Source organism: Elephantulus edwardii, unplaced genomic scaffold (assembly GCF_000299155.1).
Source record: "Elephantulus edwardii isolate Elephantulus edwardi_28Jun2011 unplaced genomic scaffold, EleEdw1.0 scaffold00269, whole genome shotgun sequence".
NCBI lineage: Eukaryota > Metazoa > Chordata > Mammalia > Macroscelidea > Macroscelididae > Elephantulus > Elephantulus edwardii.
In genome coordinates, this window is record NW_006400019.1 from 2684536 (window position 1) to 2702875 (window position 18340).

General features: G+C 40.2%; 1 protein-coding gene and 1 pseudogene across 1 annotated transcript in view; both read right to left on the reverse strand.

Moving 5' to 3' along the window:
- The window catches only part of F8 (coagulation factor VIII, procoagulant component), a 212088-nt gene that overhangs the window by 56832 nt on the left and 136916 nt on the right, over positions 1-18340 (reverse strand). Inside the window, exons 11-14 of the mRNA XM_006900001.1 lie at positions 17212-17426; positions 14693-14843; positions 8422-8631; positions 277-3217 (exon numbers count right to left, since the gene is read on the reverse strand). Of these exons, the coding sequence (XP_006900063.1) occupies positions 277-3217; positions 8422-8631; positions 14693-14843; positions 17212-17426 (3517 nt within the window). The remainder of the gene's footprint in view (positions 1-276; positions 3218-8421; positions 8632-14692; positions 14844-17211; positions 17427-18340) is intronic.
- Positions 11630-12901, reverse strand: LOC102864019 (annotated as a pseudogene).

Here is an 18340-nt window from a genome sequence, read left to right on the forward strand (position 1 = left end):
TCCTTCTCTCGCCCCTTTCGCTCCAGTTTCCCTTTTCCTCCTCACCCCTCCAGAGTAAGAGGCTCACATTACTGGAAGTTACCATTCTCCATCTCTCATTGCTGCTTTCTTCTTCTAACCCTCTATGCATCCCTCAACATCATCTACACTTTGCTGCCTAGATTTGAGCAATCTCCAGGGTTTGACTGCTGTCATTTGGGTCTGTCTTTCCTATTGTTTCAGCATCTGGTAAAGTCAATGGTGCAATAGTGGGACAGATAGTCAATGGACCCATACCTGTTTCTTACAGCAGGGAGAGATGTGCTCAGCCCATAATCCCAGAATCGCTCCACTGCAGCAATAAAATAGTGCCGTGTTTTCTTATGAAAGCTTCGGGGCCCTTGATACTCATATTCACCGTAAATGTCAAAATCTTCCCTTTTACTTTCAACTGAGAGGGCATCATCATAGTCAATTTGTTCTTGTTCTTGCTGTAGAGCAGTTGGGGTTATTTCCTTTGGCTGCTGGTGTTCCAAGATTGGGAAGCGTTTAGAGGATAACCTGTCAGTGCTTCCTTGCTTTGCCCAAATGTCTTTTATTTGAAGACTATCTTGTTCCTCATGTATTACTGCTATTGCATGAGAGTTTTCAGCAGGCCTCAGAGGAGAAATTATGTTCTTTGTATTAAAAGCTGTGTGTTTTGGTGGCTTTTCTTGGGACTGCCATTCTCCTCTTGATATGTGGGGTCCAAACATCTTAGGGAAAATCTTTTCAGTGCTTTCTGTTGCGTCTTCCAGAAAGGACACTTTTCTAGGTATATTTACTTCATTCAATTTAATGGCTCCCTGTGTTTTCTGGAAGAGTATCTTTTCCATGGTGTCCAGGTGTCCAGGAGAACCATTGCTAGTTTCTGTGGGAAAAGGGTCTTCTTGATAAACATGAATTTTAGGAAGTAATTCAACTTTTTCAGGTATGCCTAGCTTCGAAAGAAAAGTGTTCCCAAGCTCCTCATACATGGGTGTGTCTGGGGCACATAAGGAGACAGTCTTTTCTTGTCCTCTGATTATATCCAAAGTTAGAATGGCCGAAGAAAGGTTATTATTTTTTACTTCTTGTGAAAAATTACTGGGTTTTTGGACATCAGAAACACCAGCACTATTCTCTCTAATAGTGTCATTCCAGGCTGATGATAAAAGATGAGAAGAGTTGGCCTGTGACGGTATCTTGGTCAGATCTGCAGGTCTAATGGACGACAATGCTGGTTTCTTTGTAGGAGGTAACGTAGAGCCATTTGTTTGGGTGACAGTGGAACTCATCATAGAACAATTTGATGAGGGAGGCTGAGTTGTCATAGTTTTTTCCTTTTCATTGTCATCTACCTGTGCAAAGCTGACCCGGGTTAAATATTTCTTGGGTTTGGGCATCTCTATAGGGCCTTTACATTCCTCTATTATATGCTCTGTTTGGTTTCTCAAGCTTTCTAAGCTTGCTTTCTCTTTTCCTTTTGAGAAATAGGATCTGTGAAGTTCCAACCTATTTGTCAAGTCATTCAATGACCTGGTGTCTTGGAACAGTGGAGCATATGTTCCCTCCTGCAAAGCTTCCACTGTACTATTTTGCCTAGTGCTCAGTAAGAAGACAGTCTTCAGGGAATTCTTAGTACCCGTCACTGGGAGCAGTTGAGGCAAAGTTACATTTTCTTGAATCAATGCTTCCTTCTGTCCCCTCTCTTCCTGAAATATTTTTTCTTCATCTGGGGTAAAATTTCCCCGTATATTAGCTGAGTTTGTAAGAAATATGCTCTTGTTTAGAAATAATATCTCTTTGAAACTTCTGTTCTTTCTAAATTCATTCTCTCCTATTGTCACCTTATTCTTCTCTGACAAGAAATTTTGATCTTTCACAGAATTTTCTGAGCCAAAGGATATTAATTGCACTGAAATAGGCCCATGCTCTGAACTCAGGGAGTTCTCTCCATGGTTCCTTTTTATCAAATTTGTTGAATTTGGCAAGAATAACATTGTGGAGACTGATGTGTCTTGATCTTTTGCATCTAGTGACACAAGGTCTTTTTTTTTATGGACCGTTTCTACATCTTTTGATGAAGCAGTTTTATTTGATGCATGATTTAACACCAAAGATGTGGTATTTCTGTCTCTAAATATTTCACTATGAATTGGTGAAGTAACTTTTTGGAACTCAGTATCATTCCCAAATCCATCTTGCCAGCGTGACATATTATTCTCATTTAATAATGCTAGCCCATCAATGTGAGCCTTCCCATTAGTCAATGAGTTACTGAGTGCCTTGTTCATTTCTCCCAAAGATAGATTAACTTTAAATAAAGCATTCTCTTTCATCGGTGAAGCATATCTAGGAACTTTTCTTTCTTTATCACTCTCCATTGATAATACTTTTTCTCCTAGCAAACGTACTTTACTACTTGTTAAAGTGACTTCTAACAATGCAGAATTATTACCTCTTTCACTTGAATTTAAAGGTACACTGGACTTAATGAGCTGAGATGACTTTCTGCCAAATAGAATGGCGCCTAGCTGACTGCCAAGGTGAGCTGTCCTATTCAGGAGCTCTAAGGAATCCGTTACTTCAGTACTTACTGGCAAGCTAGCTAATACACTTATTGGTGAAGTAACATTATTTGATGAACTAGAATTTTTAAAGTCCAATTTCTCCAAGTCTTCTGGTGTAATTGTTTTCAAATTCTCATTTAATCTTAATGGGAGGTCTGCTTCAGGAGTAAATACTAGGTCCCTACTGTGATGGAGTGGCCTGAGGTGTGCCATTTCAGATGGGTCCTCTTGATTTTCCATTGCTTCAAGTGAGGAATCATCAGGAATAGCCTCATACTGAGCTCTTTGGAGATCAGAAAAGGATAATCCATATGGAGCAGTGCCCTGTCCCAGAACCAAGAGCAAATCACTAGAGGAGACATTCTGTGCTTCAAGTAACTGTATTCTCTTTCCAAAATGAGGGTCCATTGCCTCTATGTCATTTCCTGGAGCTGTGGTGTCCTTGAGTTGTTTTTGCCTAGAATTTCTTGACTTCTCGGAAAATGATCTGGGTTCAAGGACACTATTTTCATTCATAAAGTTGACTGGAATATCTTCATAGTTGTCCTCATAATCTTCAGTGTTCCTTTCACAACTAGAAACTTTCAGTAAAGCTGTCATGCCTCTATTCCGAAAATCTGAGTTATGGCACCCCAGAACCCATAGACCTAGAGATAAGGAAGAATAAAACCAGTTATTCATAAGCCAGTTCCCAAGTAAGTTCTATGTTAGAAGTTAACCCCTATCCCAAGACAAACGAAACAGTACTAATGAGTGCCATGATATCACAAGACATTTTGTTAAATCCCTGACACATGGGATAGTATTCCAATGACAGTGGTAAAAGATTTTGTTGTTGGATGCAGATGCTAGAAGCTGTCAAGTTGAACAGAGAATTCTTCAGCAAAAAGGACATGCTTGTTCCCTCCGAGCACTGGTCTGACAGGGATGTGATTCAGAAACTGGCTGTCTCAAAGGGGGCTCTTAGAGCAGGAGGCATGAAGTAGCCGCCTTACGTACTTTCATGAATGGAGTTACTGGTAAGAAGATTGGAGGGGAAAAAAACCTCATACATGAACAAAATATAATGTAAATGAAATGAATTATATAAATATTTTAAAAGAAGAAAGTTTTTGTTGTTGTTTGCTTGGGTTTTGTTTGTGGGGTTTTTGTTGTTGTTTCTGTTTGTGACCACAAGAATGAGCTATGATTAGAAAAGAACAGACTGGTATGGAAATTTCAGTGGAGAATCTTCCTAGTTATACAGATCCTTTTGATTAATTCAGGAACATTTTTATACAGGTTAGGTGTCCACAGGTTCTAGGGTTAAAATCTTAGATGTTTACCAATTGTATTTCTTTGAATAAACCACTTGAGGCTTTTGGGTCCCAGTTTTCTTATTTGTAAATGAGGCTAGTAGTATCTACTCTGATATAATGGATTCAAATAACATAGCACAATGCCTAACATTCCCAATTTGCAGGATAGGTAAGCACAAGAGAATAGGACTTAGGTCTACAATCCATTTTATATAACATCTCACTACGGTGATGGCAAAAAGAATTTCTACTATGAATAGGATCTGAGTAAAGAACTACAGCGAATTACAATTCTACAGTGGTAGAGTAGGTTTGTAGAAGGTATTCCTAAAAGTCTACTATATAAAACTGTGAGATAATGGGATGCACATGGAAAAAGGTTTCTATAGTCAAAGACATTTTGTCACCACTGCACTTTATTTCCAACCTACAATTTTATGTTGAGGCAAACTATCAATCAAAAGAGAAAAGAGACTAAGGACTTATATAACCCCTACTGTAATCATTCTCAGAAGATAATTAGACAAAGTTCTCCACTAAAATAAAAGAGAAGACATGGGATCCAGGATCCAGATATGGACTCATCCTAAGGCAGGGTTATGACCAATCCTGAGTGGGTAACTGAGCCTGAGGCCCACAAAGAATCGGCCCCAAGCTAGAACAGTAAGGAAGGCAGATGACTAGCAAAGACATTACTGTTGAGTCCACCACCATGCATGGCAACCAAGAAAACAACAGATCTGAGCCTTGCCAGCCTCATGATCTTCAACGTGCCCACTGTTCAAGTCACGGTGTCAATCCATCTTGTTGAGAATTTTCCTCTCTCTGACTTTCCAAGGACTGTCCACTACTGACTATAAGCCCAAGATAATGAGTTTTGCCCTCATTGCCTGGAAAGAACACCCTGCTTGCACTTCTTTTGAAAATGACTTGTTTGTTCTTTTGGCAGTCCATAGGCTATTCAGTACTCTTCTCTAATACCACAGTTCAAAGGCATTGCTTTTTCTTCAGTGATCTTTATTAAGTGTCCAACTTTCAGATGCACAGGAAGCAATAGAAAGATAAGGACTTGAATCAGACACACCTTAGTCTTTAACCTGACATCCTTGCTCTCTAGTACTTTGGAGAGGTCTTTGACAGCAGATTTTCCCACTGCAACATGTCTTTTGATTACTTGACTGCTGCTACCATGAGTGTTGATTGTGGATCCAAGATGAAATCATTGACAATTTCAGTCTTTCCTCCATCTATCATGATGTTGGCAATTGGTCCAGTGAAGAGGACTTTTGTTTTCTTGATGTTGAGATGTAATACATATTGAAGGCTGTAGTCTTCTTGATCTTCTGCAGCAAGTGGCTCAAGTCTTTTCCACTTTCTGTAAGCAAAATATGATCTCTGCATAGCACACTTTTCCTTCAATATTGATGGTGCATTCTTCTTCATATAGTCCAGTTTCTTGAATTATTTGCTCAGCATGCAAACTGAATAGGTAAGAACAAAGATATCACCCTGATGTACACCTTTCCTGATTTTAAACCATGCAATGACACCTTGCTCCAAAGGTATAGGTTTTACATAAGCATAATTAAGTGTTCTGGGATTCCCTTTCTTCTCAGTGTTAGCCATAATTTGTTAGGGTCCACACAGTCAAATTCCTTTGCATGGTTGATTAACCATAAACACAGTCTTCTGGTATCCTTTGCTTTCAACCAGGATCCATCTGACATCAGCAATGATATCCTTCATGCCGCAGACTCTTCTGAATCCAGCTTGAATTTCGGACAGTTTCCTGTTGACATACTGTTTCAGCCATTTTGAAATAATCTACAAGATTTCACCTGCATGTTATATTAATGATCCACAGTCTGTGGGGCGAGCATTTTTGGGAATGTGAACAAATATGAATCTTGTCCAGTCAGTTGGCCAGGCAGCTGTTTTCCGTATTTGTTTGCAGAAACTAGTGAGCATATCCAGGGCTGCATCTGTTTCCTAAAACACCTCTGTTGGTATTTCATCAATTCCTAGGGCCTTATTTTTTGGTCAATGCTTTTGGTGCAACTTGAATATCTTCCTTCGTTACCATTGGTTCTTGATTATATGCTCCTTCCTGAAATGGTTAATCTTTGGTCTCTTCCCACAAATCATCTTTCCCCCCCCCCTTTTTTTTCTGGTCTTGTACTTTCAAATTGAATCCAAGGAGAAGATTTTCCCTCCTTCTCCAGTGGAGCATCTGGTGGACTCAAACTGTGCACCTTTGGGATTACAGCACAGCTTCTTGTTGCTAGGCCTCCAGAGCTCCTTTACAAATCAGCATTTTAAGGAAAATAAATTTCTAGGTATGTGGGCGAATGGCTTTATATATGTTGTTGAGTCCCATCGAGTCGTAATCTACCCATAACTGACCTTCTAGCAGGTTTTCAGAGGCACTAAGTCACATGGAAGGAGACTGCCCTTCCTTCTCCCATGGAATACCTGGTGGATTTTAACTGCATGCCTTCAGGATCACAGTACAGTTCCTTACCACTAGGCCACCAGAGCTCCCTGTTTATATATGAAGAGATTAATTTTTATTCTTCAGGAATTCTCTTAAAAGAATATATTTTCAGAAGTGTCATATTATTAACAAAGTAACTACAAGCTGTAGAAGATGGGAGTGGGAGAAACCAGGAAGTTTCCAGGAGTGGCCTAGTTCTTCAGACAATGACATATTGTGACATATTGCTTACTTCTTGAAGCAAGACACATTGTTTTTCTTCTTTGTGGTTAATGTAAAATGCATATCCATCACAGTAACTTAATGAACACACATAAAAATTCGGCTCGTGGCAAATAAAGGTAGACTTTTAAGTGAAATACTTGACAGATAGAAATACTTTACATACTTAAAAGATCATTGAACTGTTTCATAGTTTCCCAAATGTGAACCAGTAGGTAATGAAGCATATGAAGAGCTATGAAGTAAGTAGTATTGTTGTTGTTATGTGCCATCAATTCCCTTGAAACACATAGCGACCCTCTCTCTGTACATCAGCTCTGAGCCTTGCCCTGTCCTGAGCCAATCTCACTGTCTCCGACACACCTACCCCCATTACCCCAGTTACTGTGTCAATCCATCTTATTCAGGGTCATTCTCTTCTGTGCTGTTCCTCTGCCCTTCCAACTATGATGTCCTTTTCCAAGGACTAGTTCCTCCTGACCATATGCCCAAAGTATGTAAGACAAAGCTTCAAAATTGTTGTCTCCAAGGAGCAGCCTGGTTTCACCCTCTCTAGGACAAACCTCTTTGTTTTCCTAATAGTCCATAGTGTATTAAAGACTCTTCTACAGCACCACAATGCAAAGGCATCGATTCTCCTTTTGTCATCTTTAGTCATTGCCCAGATCTCTGATGCATAGCAAGTATTTGTGAAGACCATGGCCTGGATCAGGTACGCCTTAGTCTCTAGACTGATAAAGTTGCTCTTTAGCACTCTGGAGAGTTCCATGACAGCAGATTTTCCTAATCCAATTTGTCTTTTGATTTCCTGACTGATGGTGTAAAGAGTGTTTGTGGAGCCGAGCAAGCTGAAGCTGTTAACAACCTAATATATTATGTACCATGCGATAAAATTATTGCAAAATTATAATTGTGGTGTCAAGTTTTTTGTTCAAAATGACTTTCCTAGAAAGTTGACTTTGGGACTTTGGCTCTGCCACATGCATGGGCAGGTTCATACAAATAGGGTGTGTTAATCTGTCCACAAAGAGATTAGTCTCGCCATCCACTAATTGGAGTGTTTTCAGCAGCAAAAATTGGGAATTTCAACACCAACAGGGAAGAGGAAGCAGCGTGCATCCTTTGGTGGGGGGGCAGAGATTTCTGCACTAGCCAGACTGGGATCGAAACAAGAGCAAAAGCAGCCTCTGCAGAGGACCAGAGCCTGACAAGAGACAGAACTGACTAGGTACTGGTGCTCCACAGAGCCAGAGGCCTTTGCCCAAGGTTGCAGGAGCACTGAGGGAAGACACCGTAACTCACAGGACTAAAAGAACTTTGTAGCACTCACCTAAGACATAAGGGTCAAAGGGCCTGTGACCATGATGCTGGAGAAGGTGTCTGGAATGAGGGACTGTAGCCTACTGCCAACCTGAACTTACCTGTTAACTTCCCCAATAAACTTCAAAACCATGAGGATAGTTCTGTGATGTCTGTGTAGTCATTACACTGGATTGCAGACCCATTAGAGTATTAAGCTTGAACTTGGAAGTAGTAGAGGTAGGTACAGGAGCATGCGAGATCATATCTGACCTTATAGTTTTGTGGTATAGATGTTGTTGATGGGGATATGTCCCCTGTGTGGAGTTAGTAGAAATCAGACTCAATCCCATGCCGCCTACACTCATTTAACAATAATGTAAATAACTAACATGGATTTTAGAAACATATAATACATAACTAACATATTTTAGTAAATTTAAATATATAATGTAATATGTTTGAGATTGCAGTGCACCTTCATGCCACTAGGCCACAAGAGGTCATGTAATATAGAAACACAATATAAATAACTAACCTGGGTTTTCCATTGACATGAAGACAGTTTCCCCTGAGAATGGGAATAGGGTAAGTGTGTCTTCAAATACCATTTTGTGTTTGAAGGTATATCCAGAGAAGAAGACAGATAGAAAGTCAGTCTGTGCTCCAACACTTAGAATGTACCAGTATGCTACCTCATGTAAACAAACTGACAACTGCAGGTTATCAAAAACATAGCCATTGATACCTGAAAAGGCAATGGAGAACAAGAGATTTTAGTAGTATACCAAATTTATTACTTTGTATTACCTTGGCATGATTCTCTCTCACTTTCTTTCATTTCTATTGAGTCAGAACCAACTCACAACTGACCCTCCATCAGGTTTCTGAGGCTATATATTGCATAAAAAGAGATTGCCCATCTTTCTCTAGAGGAGAAAGATCTGAACCACCAGATAGGATTGGCCTTTGGGTTAGCAGCACAATGCCCTATGAACTGTGCCATCGGAACTCCCTGTTCAAAGAGCACAGCCTACAATATGGATTACACATCAACACCAAGAAAACAAAAGTTCTTACAACTGGACCAAAAGTTCACATCATGATAAATGGAGAAATGAAAACCCATGGTAGCAGCAGTCAAGACAATGAATATGGAAGACCGAAGAATTGATGCTGTTGAATAGTGGGGTTGGCTAAGATGTTGACTATCCCAAGGACTGCCAAAATAACAAACAAATTTGTGTTGGAGGAAGTACAACCAGGATGCTCCTTAGAAAAAAAGGATGATGAAACTTTGTCTCAAATACTTTGGGCATGTTGTCAGGAGGGGCCAGTTTTTGGAAAAAGACATGCTGGGAAAGGTAGAGGGTCCAAAAAAAGGAGGACAACATTCAGGGAGATGGTTTGACACAGTGACTACAGCAATAGACTTCAGCATGATGGAGATCATGAGGATAGTGCAGGAATGAAGCAAATTTGAATCTGTTGTTCATAGGGTTACTAGAATTGCAGTTGATTTGATGGCATCAAACAACAGTATATAGAGAGAAATGGAATGTCAGCAAAAGAAAGGAATCACTTCAAAAATATGCATTGACACAGTGCCTGCATAATGGGCTTAAGCATTGCAGAGGTTGTGTGGCTAGCACAGGACTGGACAGAGTTTAACCCTGTTGTACACAGGGGAATTAGGAGTTGGAGCCAATCTAATGGCACCAAATAACAACAAATAACGGAGAAAAAGAGAAACAAATATGTGGGAAGTTAGATACTGGTGAATTTGGATCAAGAGTATATGGGAGTTCCCTGTACAATTCTTGCAATTTTTCTCTAAGTTTGACATGGATGTGGCCAGGAGGGACCGGTTCTTGGAGAAGGACATCATGCTCGGAAAGGTGAAGGGACAGCGCTGGAGAGGGAGACCCTGGATGAGATGGATTGATACAGTGACTGGGGTGATGGAGGTTGGTGTGTCGGTGCCACTGAGACTGGCTCAGGACAGAGCAGGCTTCAGAGCTGCTGTACATAGGGTTGCTATGAGCCACAGGCAACTTGACAGCATATAACAACAACAACAACCAAAAAAAACCAAAAAACACTGACTTTCCCCTATAAAAAGAATTTCTTTATTTCAGCCTTTTAAAACATATAATCTATCCATTCATTAGAGAGCTCTGGTGGCCGAGTAGGTAAGAAGTTGCTCTGCCAACTTGATGGCAGGGATTTCAAATCCACCAGGTGCTCCATGGGAGAAAGGTAGACAAACTCCTCCTTTGTGATTTACAGCCCCTGAAAACTCACGGAAGGTAGGGCAGGGTATTGTCAGCCATGAGTCAATAATTCTAACTTGGCAGCAAAGAGTTTGAGATTCTTTTGGTCCAACCATCAATTAAATAAACGTTTCTCTACTCAATCCTAACATCTATCATGCAAGGTGGCCCACAAATACATTTGCTCCTCACTTACTGACTTTCTCATTTCCTGATATTTCACATTTATGACAATAGTATAAAATAGACTATCACATTAATAATGTAGGTCAGTTAGTAATGTCTGCAGAGATGTGATACAAGACTAATGAAGGCTCTGCTGCTTAAGGTTATTCCTCAACTTGACGGGGCCAAAATTCTCAGCTGTTTGGCAGTCATGTAATTTTCCTTTTTGTGATCTGATATGGTCATCTTCCATATTGTAATTTAATTGCTTGGTTTTTTTGAACCTAATAATGTTGCTAAGAGAGCAGTGACAACACTAGGCAATGCCTAGGTATCAGATTAGGACAACTGATGAAGAACCAAACTTTCTTACCTTACAAAGTCCTAAGAGATATTACAGAGCTATTTTAATTTAAAAATATGGATCAGTGGTGTTTAATTTTATATAATGCAGCATATGGAAATGATCATATGAAACACAATATGAATGAAGGAACGTGTGAAACAAGATGTGCATGAATGAAATATGATGTATACATGTTTTGTATGCAAACCAATGTAGAAGAAAAAAATTTAAAACAAAACAAAATATATGGTCTTATTGCAGGAATAATTATAGAGTCCAGAGTGTATGCTTATATATACATTTGTGTGTTTATGTATCCTTACATATTTACAAAGAAAATATGTTTTGGTTTTTTTTTTTGCTTTTTTTCTCTTTATTCTTTTTTTTCATTTTTAGTTTTGTTAAAAAATTCTGACAAATCTGTAGAATGAGGCTGGCATTGGGTTGGGGGAAGACTGAGAAAAACTGGATTAAATATGTTTACGGCATTGAAGTCTATGGGGGAGAGAATAGTCTAAAAGTATTATATTTTAGGGTATTGTGTTTATCGTAGGAGTACGCAATGAGGGTTGCAGAGTGGATTATATTTGGGGGTGGGGGTGGGGTTTGGGGGAGATGCGGGGGGATTGGGTACCAATGAGGGAGTTTTGCTTTTCAAGGAGAGGAGCAAACGGGAGGGGGGGAGGGTGGGCGGGGTGTGCGGGGAGAAGGGGGCAACAATGAATGAATGGAATTCCAAAATCTCTGTAGATGTTCATTGAAATGAAAAATAAACAAACTAAATTATAAAAAAAAAATTCTGACAAATCAGGTACAGGGATACAGGAGTGGTGGTGATGCAAAAGAGGGAAGCCCTGGGGGAGGGGGAGGGCTGGGTGGCAGTAGTGTCTCCTTCACCCCCATGCCTGGTGGTGTCTCCTGAAGTGGGGACAGACTGTCATGTTCCACAATGGGCGAATCTTCTACCGTGTCTGTTCAATGTAGGAGGAGATGTCTATCTCGTCAGGCAGCTTACTAATCTTAACCTCAAAGCGATCCTGAACATCATTGAGGATCTTGGCATCATTTTCATCTGACATAAACGTGATGGCCAAGCCCTTGGTGCCAAATCAGCCTGCTCTGGCCACCTGATGGAAGTAGGTGTCAGAATCCCCGGGTATGTCATAGTGAAAGGCAATGTTCACCCGCTCAATGTCCATGCCTCGGCCAAATAGATTGGTGGCCACAAGAATACGTCATTGAAAATCTTTAAATTGCTGGTACCGAGAGAGTCTCCCTTGGTGGATGGCAATGGCTGGGAAGTCCTGCTCCACTAGGAGCTGGGCCAGGGCAATACATCACTGCACAGACTTCACAAAGATCACCACCTGGTTAAACTCAAGCACATCTAGAAGGTCAAAGAACTTCTGGTTCTTCTCGTTGTCCTTCAGTTTCACGTAGTACTGCTGCAACCCATGCAGCGTCAGCTTCGTCTCATCATCCACGAAGATCTCCATTGGGTCTTGCATGAACTTGTGGCAGACTGGACGAATCTCTTTCCTCAAGGTAGCACTGAACATCATGACCTGCTTCTCATGGGGGGTCATGCAAAAATTTTCCTGGACATCCCGACGCATGTCGAGTTGTTCAAGCATCTTGTCACACTCATCCAAGGTGAAGTGTTTAATGTGTCTGAGGTTGAGACTCTTATTTCGAGCCAAGTCGAGGATGCAGCCAGGGGTCCCAATGACGATATGTGGGCAGTTCTTCTTTAACACCTCTTCATCCTTCTTGATAAACAGACCACCAAAAAACACGGCAACCTTGACACTGGGCATGTACTTGGAGAAGTGCTCATACTCCTTGCTGATCTGAAAAGCCAACTCCCGAGTGTGACACATCACCAGCACAGATACCTGTCCAGTAACTGGCTCAAATTGCTGCAGTGTGGCCAGCACAAACACTGCTGTCTTTCCCATGCCTGATTTGGCCTGGCATAGGACATCCATTCCCAGAATGGCCTGTGGAATGCACTCATGCTGAACTTCTGATGGATGCTCAAAACCACAGTCAACAATCACACGAAGCACCTGTGGCTTAAGCAGGAAGTCATGGAAGCCAGAGCTGTGGATGGAGACATAAGCTCCTTTCACATCCTTCTTAGCAGGGGCCTCAGTCCCATCTCCTCCACCTGCTGTCTCCACTTCATCATCTTCATAGTTCAGGAGCTCATTGTCCACATCATTTTCTACCATAGTTGGGCTGACAGGGAAAGGGAAGGGGGTTTCTGAATGGGCTCATGCAGAATAAATGAAATCAAGGGGAGAGAGTGGGATTGAGGGCAGAAGAGAAGAAAGGGAAGAAACTAGTTTCTGTGAGAATTGCTGGGTAGGGCGGGCCTTTTTTCCCCCCTCTTTATTCTTTTTGTCTTTGTTGTTGAGTACTGTCGAATCAGATCTGACTGTTACAGGAGGAGATAGCCCCTCCTTCTTCAGCAGAGCATCTGGTGGATTCGAACCATTTGCCTTCAGGATTTCAGCACAGCTTCTTGCCACTAGGCCTCCAGAGCTCCCTAAGAAAATATGTTTAACATGCCCTCGTGGTTGCTGTGATGCTAAACACTGTGACACTGATGTGTCAAATGTGATAATGGTGACCTGTGGTGGACAGTGTTTGGTGGAACCCCCCGATTAAAACAAGGTAGGAAGCTGGAGTAGCATGCACTTCTGAAATAGCTTGTCTCCAGGCTCTAGGAAACTCTATGGACATGGAGAAACGACCAAAGTTATACAAGTTCAGGTATTTCGTTCATAAGGTTGCTATGAATCGTCTACAACTTGACAGCACTTAACAACAACATAGAGAGCTCAGCTGGCCTAGTGGACAGAAAGTAATGCTACCAAGTCAAAGGTGGGTGATTTTAATCTGCAGCCCTCAGGCCTTGTTTTAATTGTTTTTGGTCAAACATTCTTCTAAAGTGGTCTAGCACTGATCTGTCCATTTGCTGTACAGAGAGAGGTAACTCGTGGTTGCTGTGATGCTGAACACTGTGACACTGATGTGTTAAATGCGATAATGGTCACCCATGGTGGACAGTGTTTGGTGGAGGCCCCCGATTACAACAAGCTTGGAAGCAGGAGTGGCATCCACTTCCAAAATAGCTTGCCTCCGGAAACCCTATGAACCTGGAGAAAGGATGAAAGTTATACAAGTGTCCAGGACACAGAATTGGGAGCTCTGGTGGTCTAATGGCAAGAAGCTGCACTGCAACTTGAAGGTATGCAATTTGAGGCCACCAAATGCTCTGCGAGAGAGGGATGGGCAAGCTCCTCCCATGCAATTAACTGCCTCTGAAAACCTGCTGGAGAGTCAGCTCTGGATCGATTCTGACTCTATGGTACACAACAACAGTAACAACAGACACAGAGTAGCTGGAAACATAACATGGAAGAAGTTGAGAAGATAACTGGGAACAAGAACCAAACAAATAATAAAAGGGGTAAGAATTGAACAATGAACCGGCAAAAAGGTATTAAACAGTAAAATATTTAAAAAATTAATATTTTCAAATTTATTTTAATAGTTAACAAAAGAAGATATATTTATTAAATATGATTCCCACAATATTGAGAATTGTTTTATAATCTTAGAGTACCCATAATGATTTGAAACAGAAAATAATAAAGGGAATTGCCTGAGACTGAGATTGAAAATAAGCATAAACAAGTGAAAAAAATGCCTATTGCCATTAATTCAATTCACTAGGACCCTGGGAGGACTGAGGACTGAGTAAAACTTCCCATAGGGCTTACAAGGTGGTAAATAATGTTTTTTGGAGAAGGGTATATTTGAATGAAAGTTTACAAAGTAAATTTGTTTTCCATTAAATCTGTATGTATTTTTAAAGTATGCATTTTATGGTTATATTTATAAAACATATATGCCCATATGCAATAATTTTTAAAAGAAAAATCCCTCTTGCATAGTGTATTAATTCATTAATAATGTAAACATCAAGCACTGGACTGAAGTGCTGATTTACTTACTGTACATCATGTTGGAGGCTTGGAACTCTGGATCCTGGACTTCCACTCCTGCTGCATTGGGGAGGAAACGTTGCATATTTTCTGTGAGGTACCAGCTTCGGTTTTCATCAAACACAGAAAACAGGATGACATTTCTTTTGTCTGACATCATCTGTTAATTCCATTGTGAAAAATAATGTATATGAACTTTATCAACTTTGTATGTAAACCAGCATAAATTTTTTAAAAAATGCGAAAAAATAGTAAATGGAAAATAAAATATTTTTAAGAAAGTAAAAAAAAGAAAGGGAAAATGCTACTTACTGGTATTGCCAGACAGACATAAACAGCCTATGACTGATGTAGTAACATGCACGTATCTATAATCCTTTAGTTCAATTTGTTTCCTCCTACAGCCACTTCTATGGCATATATATAGGTGTGGGAGTGGGTGCTACAAGCAGTGAATGTGTTTTTAGAGCAAATGGGTCTTCAGGCCAAGAGAGTAATTAGATCCACTAAACTAAATCAATGCCCTTAGTCTGATATCTGAAAAGGCTTTCATTTCTTCCCAGAAAATCAATTTGGGGTTTTTTAAATTTTAAAATTTTTATTTTATTATTATTTGTGTGTGTGTGTGTGTGTGTGTGTGTACTGTCAAATTGGACCTGATTGATACAGAAGGAGATTGCCCCTCCTTCTCCAGTAGAGCATCTGGTGGATTCAAACTGTGTACCTCTAGGATTGCAGTGCAGCTTCTTGTCACTAGGCCACCTGAACTACCCAGAAAATCAATTTGTATATAAATCAAATTGGAATTAATCACTTCCTAAAGGTTCAGATCTGTTGTTCATAGGGTTGCTATGAGTTGTAGTCAAACAACAACAATGGAATCAAATAAGTTTTAATATGTGTAAATATAATTTTGTATAGACTATATAATTATAGTAAGAGGCTCTGGTGGCACAGTCTATATCATACTAAGCACAAGATCAGGTGTCCCTGGCATTTGAATCCACCAGTCCTCCCAGGGTAAAAGCTAGGCAATCTCCTACTGTTAAGCTCAGAAATCCAATGGAGGGTCACTGTGAGTAGGACTTGACTCAACAGCAGTGAGGTTGAGATGTGTTTTTCTTTTTTAAAAATACATATATATGGTTTCAAACAGCAATAGTGTTTGAGAGGTAGAATTCTCACCTTCCATGTAGCAGACACTAGCCACCTATTTCTGACAGCCAGTCACTGATGATCTTATGGATCACACAGTCTAATCTACAGCTGATCATGGAAATATCATAGGAGCGAGTAGTGTTCCCTTCATTGTCCCTGGGTTTGTCATGAGCTGGGGGCTGAGCTTCCTCAAAGGTGACTAACAACAATAACAAAGGAGCAATTACAAAAATCCTTGAAGGGAATATAGTGAATTAGGAAAAATCAGTCGGAATGGTGCCTTTTTGAGTTTGTGTGCCTCATATATCACCTACACTAAAGTTCATGTCCTTTCTAAACTTATGAAATGTTAGTTTCAAGACTGTTTTCAAACTAGTAGGGACCGTATGTATCACAAATAAACAAAGGAACACACAGTCATCCCTTAAAACAAAACCCCAAAGCCATTGCCATCAAGTGTATTTTGACTCATAGTGACTCCTAAGAATACAACTGTCTCAAAGGCTGCTACAGCTTTCTTCCTTGGAGCAGTTGGTGAGTTCAAACAGCCAACTTTCTATCATAAGCCAAGCACTTTCATTACTGAGCCCCCAGGACTCATGGCTCAGCAATGAGTTATTCTGGATACAAGCAATATTTTTTTTTCTTCAGAGAATTTAGCTTTTTAAAAAAAAATATTAACAGATTTGGCCCAAAATCTAACCATGTTAAAATAAAACAATTCTGAAATATTTTCTTTTTCCCTTTATTTCACTCCACAAATATATTTATTGTATTCCTACTAAATGCTGTGCAGTGAACTAGTTGCTGGTGACATGTTGATTCGGAGATATCTTCAGAATGATGTTCAAAAGAGGATTCTAGGCTGTAGACAGAAGTTTGTGGGCAATCTAAAAATAGAAGATCATTGAAGATGGAAAAATAAATAGACAAGATCTGCAAATCTAGAAATCATCTAGATCCCAGATTTTATATATATATATTTGTTGTTGTGTCCTGTCAAGTTGGAACAGACCCATTTCTGACCCTCCAGTGGGTTTTCAGAGGCAGTAAATTTCACAGGAAGAGACTGCCAATCCTACTCCTCTAGAGCATCTGGTGGACTCCAACTATGTGCCTTTGGGATTTGTAGCACAGCTTCTTACCACTAGGTCACCAGAGCTCCCTAAAATATATCCAGTAGGCAAATTTCTTATACCAAGCACACATTCAATAAAGGCTGAGAGTCCCAGCTCATGTATTTTATTATTTTCTATAGCACATATGGAATCAAATGCTGAAAGTATAAAAGAAATATTATCTGGAAGTTCATGCACATCATAATTCTATTTTAAGCCTGAGACCAAACCCTGAGAAAGGAAAGATCTCACCTGGTTTCCTCGCTGATCTACAGATTCTTTGTAACAGATGAGGAGAGGGCCAATGAGTCCTGAAGCTAGATCTCTCTCCAGATTAATGAAGCTGGAGTAATACCGTGTCAGGCACCGAGGATCTGATTTAGTAGGCCCATCTTCTACAGTCACTGTCCATTTATACTTGAAAATCTCTCCTGGCATAATCTGGAAATCTTTCAAGTGTTTCACACCTAATCATATCCAAACACAAAAAAAAGCTCCAATAGAGTATAACAGTGCCTATTAGCATTTCTGTTACTGCAAGGGATCAGAATAGATATATCTAAAATTTCTCAATAAACAGAAACTAAAAGTCACATTTTAAAACTGTAATGTTTATATACTTTTTATACATTTTGGTCATCAAAGCTAATTTTGTTGTTGTGTACTGTCTTTAAAGATTTCTCAGCCTACTTATCTTTCCTCTACTATGAGCTGAGGGTGAGGGTGAGTGGAAAGGAAGCACTGTTACAGGGTAACTCATAAAGTCAGCATCTCTCATAGCATGAATTATGTAATGCAGAGGTCTCACATAGGAACTCCATAAATAAGCAAGATACAGTAATACAAGAGATTTTCTTTAATACAAAAACAATATTAAAAGTAAATTCTAGAAAAATGCATTTTTTAAATCCCCACACACAAGCCACCCCTTCTATAGGTGGGAGCAGAGGGGTGAGGACAGGAAGGGGTGAAATCACAGGGCTGGACAACTTGGGTGGAGGGAAGGGGCAAAGGAAATGGGAAAGATCCAGCAGGGACCTAAAATGTCAGGGTAATGATGGGCATAGTCCAATGGTGTTTAATCATATAAAACATAATGCATGGGACCCTAATCTACAGGTTCTGGATGAAACTATCTCTGAGTGAACCACACTGAGATGCAGACAGACCGAGCCAACTGAGATTATGCCATTGTGAGTGGTGTCCAGTAGAAGAGGAGCACTAGGACATGGAGGACAATGAGCAACTGCTGATGACAGAGCCCTTCCCACCCTGAGGCCCTCCTACATCCAGAAGGCCCAGAGTTCCTGGAGGATAACTTCACCATCAACAGCATGCTGAGGAAACAGTTCCAGGAAAAGAAGAAAGCCATCAAAGAGGG